Here is an 8195-nt window from a genome sequence, read left to right as displayed (position 1 = left end):
ATATCCACATTGTAGTTAAACAATAACCAGCATATGTGATGTAACATGGCTATATAACACCACGCCCTCTGCTGTGACCACTCATTTGGGCCTTCTTTATACGAAATTATCTTATCAGCTCTATAGACGGGTTAGATCGTTTGCTGTTGACCATGAATGGTGTGATTTCAGTGTTTGACGGTCAGTTAGCTGGATGACCCAAGGCGTGTGTTTTATGCACACAACATAACCTCTAGTGATTCATTATTTAGGTCACTAGACACAAATGTACACTGGAAAGTCAATACATAACTCAGTACTGGGTTTTTGCGTGGGGAGGGCGGAGATAGACTGTAGTCTACTTGTGTGGTTGGGTATGTGTGTGTGTCGGGAAAGAGGGCGCTGTATTGGTGTGCGTGCTGTGCTGTGTAGACTAAACAGCGAGAAGGTGCAGATTCAAACCTGCTTTTGCACATAGTTTTTTTCTAACGTTTTAGCAAGATTACTTTTCAACTTTTGTTTGGAAGAACAGACGTATTTCTCTAACCTCCAGCTGGTCGATGAGTGGTAAGCAACTAAGATTTTTAAAACGTTTAGTGCAGGATAAAACTACTATGATCTGCTTTACATATATTATTGGCTTTATCTACGGAAAGCCTAGTTTGTTGTTATCAGTAGCCAGACTGAGATGTTTACCCATGAATCGATAATAAACGCACACAAACCTTTCTTTCTTTCTTTCTTTCTTTTGAGTAAAAGCATTATATGGACTTTCCACTGCTCTGTCGTCTAGTTGTACTTGTGAGATACCAGTTGCTATGATGATCGAGTGTCGTCTTGACTTAATAACATTAGGGATTCGCCACCTATGGAATGATGTATGAATGCCACCTATGGCATTACTGTGAGACCTAGTGAGTTGGAATAAGTTTATTTTGGACAGTGCAGTGAAGAGATCTCAGGGGACAGCTGTGGATCTAAGGATTCCAGCATCCTGCCCCAACCTGCCCAGTATCTGCGCTCAGGAGACGACAACAATTAAGAGAAAACAATGAATAATTTTGCCCGAGGTACTAGTCAAGCAGATTTTCCATTCTAATTCAACAATTCAAAGACATCGTTTTGAAATTTACGTTGTTACATTAATGGTCATGTGACTTTGCAAACATATCTGTCACAGATTCTGTACAGCCAAACCGCAGTGGTGAATAAGCACATATCGTGTTTATTCAAGTCCATCTGCTCTTATAGAGCCTGATTGCCAGAACCAGACTAAGCTTAATTTAAATAAAACTCTCAGATTCCAAGACTAGTCTTAATCCATGTCTAGAATACCAGCCCACAGTGTTTATACAAAACCAGATGAACACTGAGTTATAGTAACAATGTAAGAGTTCATTTGACATTGAATGAATTAATTTAACATAATAAAATTTAAATCAACACCTAATATGATCTATCAAATGTGACATGTTTTGTGCAGGCAGCAGGTGTGTATGACAGTGGTGAGGCTGTTGCTATGGGTGGTGGCAGTGTGGTGTGATGGGTGTGCTGCGTGTAAGGTGGTGGGTGTATTGGGTGTGTTCACAGTCTCTCTCCCTCTTTCTACTGCTCTGTCTCACTCACAGTCACCCTCTTTTATCCCGCTCCCTGTATTTTTCTTATCACTCTCTAAGGAAGTTCTGGATGACACTGTTGACATTCTTCAGGAGTGAGACAGGCCAGTATGACTCGCTTGCTGAAAAGACCCTGTAAATTACAAGCACAAAACCCCCTATTTAGGGGGTTTATTCACACACCACTCACCTGAGAAACATCCATATCTGTTCCAGACCAGACAATGGGTGAAAACCCATCCACCCACCCTCTGCAGATTCCACTTTGAAGATTCCAGGGTCTAATCTAAGAATCTGAAAAATCACCTGACAGTGTGGCTTGCAGTTCTGTGATACATGGAACTACCTGTATCATTAGAGTGAATGAAGTTACTGTTCATGAAGTTAAAGTTAATGGTTCAGATTGCAACCCCTTAAAGGCCCATTCAGGAATGGCTACACTGATACCTCACCAATTCTAATCCACAAACAGGCAGAGGATGGAGGTTTATAGCCAGTCCTCCTCATTTTAGCATAATCCTCACTGCTTCTCCTGGATACCAAAATATTGTTCATCCACCCACTCTCTCTCTCTCTCTCTCTCTCTCTCTCTCTCTTGCTCTCTCTCTCTCTCTCTCTCTCTCTCTCAGGTTTAAGTGAGTGGCCATTGGATGTGGGTGTGGGTGACTCTGAAGGTGCGCTGGCGCCCCCCTGGGGTGAGGAGCATTATGAGGAATTGTGGGAGCGAGTAGAGGGGGTCAGACACAAGCTGACGCGCATTCTGAACCCTGCTAAACTGACCCCGTACCTGAGGCAGTGTAAGGTCATCGATGAGCAGGATGAGGACGAGGTCCTGAACTCAACCCAGCTGCCCCTGCGTATTAGCAAGGCAGGTCAGAGTAAATACACACACACACATACACACACACTCGCACTTTAACCCCTACAGCTGTTTTCATCCCATTCATCCCTGCTGCCATTTTACCCCCTCGTTATGATGCATTCATTTTTAAGTGATCTGATTGGTTGGTATGATGTTTCCCAGGCCGTTTATTGGACATCCTGAGAGGGCGTGGTGAGCGGGGGCTGCAGGCCTTCATGGAGTCACTGGAGTTCTACCACCCAGAGCAATACACACACCTGACAGGGCATCAGGCCACCCAACGCTGCTCCATCATGCTGGGTGTGTGTGTGTGTGCGTCTGTGTGTGCGTCTGTGTGTTTTCCTGTGTGTGTGTGTGTGTGTGTTTCCTTGTTGAACTACATTTTCTATATTGTAGATCTCATACTCAGGAACCTTTAGAACTTTTTAAAATTCAGTGTGTGGGGTGTGTATGTGTGCGTGAATGGTGTGTGTGCGTGTGTTTGTGTGCATGTGTGTGTGTGTAGATGAGGAAGGCCCCGAAGGTCTGACCCAGTTCCTGCTGTTGGAGGTGCGTAAGCTGCAGGACCAGTTGCGTGTCAATCGTGTGTGTGAACGCCGGCTGTCTCAGCGCTGCCGTGTAGCTGAAGATGAACGAAGCCGCGCTGAGCGCAAAGTACAGGAGCTCCGACAGGAATGTATCCAGCTGGAGAGGTACACGCACATACACACACATGCATAAATACATACACACACACGCCTAAATATAAACATACACACACACAGGTACACACACACATAAACACACACACATATACATACACACACTCACATGCAGATATACATATACAGATATGCACATACAGATATACACACGAATGTGCTCATAGATATACACACAAATGCACATGCACACATGCATGTGCACACACACAAATACACACATACACTCACAGATTTACACATGCACACACAGATACACAAATATTTATACACACACACTTGCTCACACATGCATGTGCACACACACACATTGAGACCGTTCACACACAGAGGCCATTCATACACTCGCATGTGAAATATGCTTATGCATGTGAGTGTAAATCTTAGTATATCTGTGTGCATGTGTGTGTGCGTGTGTGTGTGCTAGGCTGAGGCAGGACTGGGAGGCAGGGGCGAGAGAGCTGGGCCGGCTGAAGGAGAGGCACCTGGAGCAGGCAGTGAAGTATTCACACGCCCTGGAGGAACAGCGCAAGACCTCCACCCAGGAGAAAGAGCTACTCAAACAGGTAACACACACACATACACACAAACAGACAGATGCACACACATACACACACACACACAGAAAAACACCACACACGCTAAACCCCAGCACACAGAAGAAAGTAAATCTTATAATGCTAAATATATAACACCAAGAATATTCTGCACACAATCCCCTACCAATCAGTGAAATGACTTTTTAAGTTACTTGTCATAAATCTCTTATTCACTAAAACAAATAACCCGAAGAACATTTTTATTTCCTTAATAATGTAGTTGTGCGGTGTAATGCAGTAGATTTCAGGTCATGCCGTCTGGTGCTGATATTTTGACCCTGCCTGGAAAGGGCATGTCTCATGTAAGGAAGTGATCTTTATTCCTCATAAATCTCACGTGGTCTGGTTATCCAGCTGCTCACTCCTGATTCAGCTCCAGGCTGCTGTATGTGGCAGTTGTAGTAGTGCAGTGAAGCTCTACAGCAGTGCTGTATATGCATTACCAGTTGATATGATGCACTGAAACTGCTTCTCAATTGCTCTCTCTTCGGAACGCATGTTTTTCATGATCATTAAGTCATTACCCATTTTTACAGAATTCATATCAAGCAAATTTATTTTTCAAAAACCAGCCAGCAAACACACATATACAATATCATGATTTTTAACATATCGTATACACATCTTTTCATCCCTGCATTCAGAGCATATATAATGATAACTGAATATGAGCATTATAGCTGTATGTTGCTGATTCCTCAGAACATAATAATGTCAGGCCCTTAAGGACATGATGATGTCAGGGCCTTCAGAATGTGATAATGTCAGGGATACTGCGATGTCTTCAGCTTCAGCTGTCTTTGAGCTCACTCCACCAGTTTGCTCTTTCACATGGGATCTTTTAATTCAGTTTTGATGGGTTCATGCTCTCTTGTGCGAGTACTTTGCTAAGTATCACACAAAGGGGGGTTTTAATCTGTGACCTTTTTATCATAAATCCAGATTTACATCCACTAGATCATATTTCCACTTCACCCTCTTGCAAGATAATTTAACCTGTCATCTTTCAATCTACTGCTGGCATTACTATGGCAACGGCTAGCCTACTACACAACTTTTATGCACTTTTGTTAAAATAAAAATAAAATCCAATATTTAAAGCATTTGAATAGAATCTTTAAGCATGCAACCCAACCCCACAGACAATTCAGACCATGTATGACCCAGTGCTCTAAAAGAAAGTGAGAAAGTGTGCTCTAAAGTTTGCTGCCCTGTGGGTGGGATCAGCACCAGTGACTCCTCCCCCAGTTACAGCCTTGACTCCTCTTTTTGTGTGCAGGTGGAGCAGCTGAAGAGCAGACTCATGGAGGTGGAGAGAAGTGCTAATGCAGACGCCACCCCCATGGCATCTGTCAAAAGGGCCAGTTTAGTGCGTGAACCTGAAGACAGCACTCCTGCTGGCCAGAATGCAGTACTGCAGTGCACAAACATGCTGAGAGAGCGCATTACTGGCACTCGGGTAAAACACAGCACTCACTGATGCACAATTCACACATGGATTTATACAACACACAAGCATGGATTTATACAACACACACACAGGGACTTGCACAACGTGTGTGTGTGTGTCTGTGTGTGCGTGTCTGTATGTGTGTGTGTGCGTCTCTGTCTGTGCGTCTCTGTGTGTGTGTGCATGTGTGTGTGTGTGTGTGTATGTGTGTGCATGTCTGTGTGTGTGTGTGTGCATGTGCGTGTGCGTGTGTGTGCGTGTGTGTGTGTGTGTGTGTGTGTGTGTGTGTGTGTGCAGGCTCTGTTGGATATTCTGCAGCAGGACAGGAGAGAAGCAGCAGAACAGAGGCAGGAACTGTGCGGTACCATCCTCAGACTGCAGGGGGAGCTGGAGAATGCTGAGGTTGCCAGGGAGAAGGTGGGTTACACGAACAGAAAGTCATGATAATGCTGTTACTGTGGAACATGATGCTTGTTCTAAAACCATTGTACACTACATGCAGTATAGCTGCATTTTACTATGTGGTCCTGTGAAAAAAAGGCCATACCCTACAGTTTTCTATTCACTTTATATGTTTCCTTGATGTCCACTTACAAGGAAGTCCACTTTTAAGACATAATTTAAATCAGCTCTGTTCTGATTGTTTGCCCTGTATTGTGCTTCATTTAAAAAGCACTGCTGTAGGCTGCTTAGGTAGAGACAGGGAGTTTGTTCTTGTGATGTCAGAGAAACAGTGATATCAAAACAGGCTGTGTGTGCAGTGAATGGTGTTTTTTTCAAACATTAACAATATTCACATATAAATTCAATATTCTTTATTTTAATAAAGCGAAGGGAATTCAGTTTTCCAGGAAGGGGCACTTTAAAAGCTAAGCACCACCTAATGGACCTCCTTGAAGATTTCCTTTTATCTTAGCTACTGAAAAAAATGTATATGTGATTTAAAATTAAAATAACATGTTCATTTGTGATAGGTTAAACATATGTGTCTAGGTTATATGTGTCTAGCCTTAAAATGTATACATTATCATAACCTTCTCTTCTGTGTGGCTTACTTGAGTGAATTTCTAGTACTAACTCTTCCACACCATCTGCCATACACTTCGATGTTATTCAGTGTACTCTCTTACACCAGCTGTGTGCACTACATGGCACCACGGGAAAAGTGACAAAACAGCAGTTTCTACATAGAAACAGTACATCATTAAGTATTCTTGCTATATCTAGGCCCATAACCAAAACAGAAAATAGCTAGCCTAGGCTAGATCCATACTCAACAGCATTCACACAAACCTCGACAAATGTCTAGACGAGAGAGACCGTTTTAATTTACTAGTCATCAATATTTGTTCATTTAATAGGAAAACTGTGACAAAATTCCTCTGAACAGAAGCTGTTTTAGGTCAAACCAGGCAGGGGGAACACAATAACTGTTACCCAGTGGTTAACAGTTATTTTATTATGATTCCCACAGTACTAGGCTGCAGTTGTTCCCCACTCCTGTTGTCACTGATGATACACTGCGTGTGTGTGTGTGTGTGTGTGTGTGTGTGTGTGTGTGTGTGTGTGTGTGTGTGTGTGTGTGTGTGTGTGTGTGCAGTTGGAGGCTCACACTGAGCAGCTCCAGCTGAAATTAAGGACCCTGCAGCTGGACTGGGAGACAGAGCAGAAGAGGTGTATGTCTTACTTCAACCAGATCATGGAGCTGGAGAGAGAGAGAGACCAGGTACCCCCCCCCCCCCCCCCAACACACACATACAGACACACACACACACACATACCCAAACACCTGCAACCATGTGTGTGTTAGGCCCTTCGTAGTCGGGACAGTCTGCAGCTGGAGTTTACGGACTGCCTCCTGGATAAGAACCGTCTGCGGAAGCGCATCGCTGAGCTGCAGAGCAGCCAGGAACAGCTGCAGAGAGAGCTGGAGAGAGAGAAAGAGAAGAGCCGTGAGCAGAGCAGCGCCCCCTGCAGGCACGGAGTAAGTACTGCAGCTCTCCTAATTCACTCAGCCCTCCATGTAGTCTACCTTTGTCTACTGGCCTTTCATTCTGTGTGTGTGTGTGTGTGTGTGTGTGTGTGTGTGTGTGTGTGTGTGTGTGTGTGTGTGTGTGTGTGTGTGTGCATAGTCTCATCTATCTCTCCTCAGTGAGGACCAGTGTTTTGGACCCTGCTGTTCTCTTGGTCTGATTTCCCAAGATGGCATACAACAATTACAGCACAAGGTTACACAAAAACACAAGCACACATGCTTCTGCTTTTCTTGCTTATGTGAACATATTTACTACATTATTCCTTCTTTACTTATTTATTTGTGGTCAGTATTTATTAATTTATTCACTGTTTTTTTTTAATTATTTGTTTTCTCTAGTTGTCCTTAAATGGTCAGGAAACTGTGCCACTGGATGGTAAGAGAGTTTCTCACCGCTGTTTCCTCTATTGCATGCACCTCCCACTATGTTGAAAACAGAAAATTTCTTAATCACTTGTACTGTCGTCTGAGCTTGTTTGAGGGGAATCGAGGGCCCACTCCCTCTCAACAGGTGGGGTCAGGTGTAGTTGTCCAGGGAGGATGTGTCTTGTGCTCTAGACACGCACTCTCATCCCCAGAATACCTCTGACTGTACAGATCCAACTCGTTAGCTAATTAACAGACTCTTGTTCAGGTTGTATTGTTATGCAATTCAGTGTTACATACAGACCTGTAGTGGGAAATAATATTGCATTATGTAACATTTTTGATGCTGTAATCCCACTGTAAATAAGACATTTCTCACCTAGTAATCCAATCTGTAAATAAGACATTTCTGACCCTGTAATCCCAGCTGTAAATAAGAGATTTCTGTCCTTGCAATTTCAATTTTAAATAACATGTTTTTGACCCTGCAATCCCAGATGTAAATTAGACGTTTCTGTCCTTGTGTGTCTCTCAGACTTCTGCTCTAACTCTGAAGAGAACCTTTTCAGTCAGTCGGTCAGTAGTTT

General features: G+C 43.4%; 1 protein-coding gene across 8 annotated transcripts in view; it reads left to right on the top strand.

Annotated features, from left to right (window-relative positions):
• Positions 1-296: 296 nt before the first annotated feature.
• The window catches only part of zmp:0000000896 (caspase recruitment domain-containing protein 11), a 16152-nt gene continuing 8253 nt past the window's right edge, over positions 297-8195 (top strand). Inside the window, exons 1-14 of one of the 8 annotated variants that reach the window (XM_081716727.1) lie at positions 297-546; positions 928-1049; positions 1656-1699; positions 2225-2467; positions 2620-2757; positions 2963-3149; positions 3586-3724; positions 5037-5216; positions 5505-5624; positions 6808-6933; positions 7018-7191; positions 7340-7435; positions 7582-7618; positions 8144-8184. In XM_081716727.1, coding sequence (XP_081572853.1) covers positions 1666-1699; positions 2225-2467; positions 2620-2757; positions 2963-3149; positions 3586-3724; positions 5037-5216; positions 5505-5624; positions 6808-6933; positions 7018-7191; positions 7340-7435; positions 7582-7618; positions 8144-8184 — 1515 coding nt within the window. In that variant the 5' untranslated portion in view covers positions 297-546; positions 928-1049; positions 1656-1665. Of the gene's footprint in view, positions 547-922; positions 1050-1655; positions 1731-2224; positions 2468-2619; positions 2758-2962; positions 3150-3585; positions 3725-5036; positions 5217-5504; positions 5625-6807; positions 6934-7017; positions 7192-7339; positions 7436-7581; positions 7619-8143; positions 8185-8195 lie in introns of those variants that run through there. The other 7 variants (XM_081716729.1, XM_081716726.1, XM_081716728.1 and 4 more) reach the window with 7 other exon arrangements.

Source organism: Electrophorus electricus, chromosome 6 (assembly GCF_041902795.1).
Source record: "Electrophorus electricus isolate QZ-2024a chromosome 6, ASM4190279v1, whole genome shotgun sequence".
NCBI lineage: Eukaryota > Metazoa > Chordata > Actinopteri > Gymnotiformes > Gymnotidae > Electrophorus > Electrophorus electricus.
This window is presented reverse-complemented; position numbering and strand designations above follow the sequence as displayed.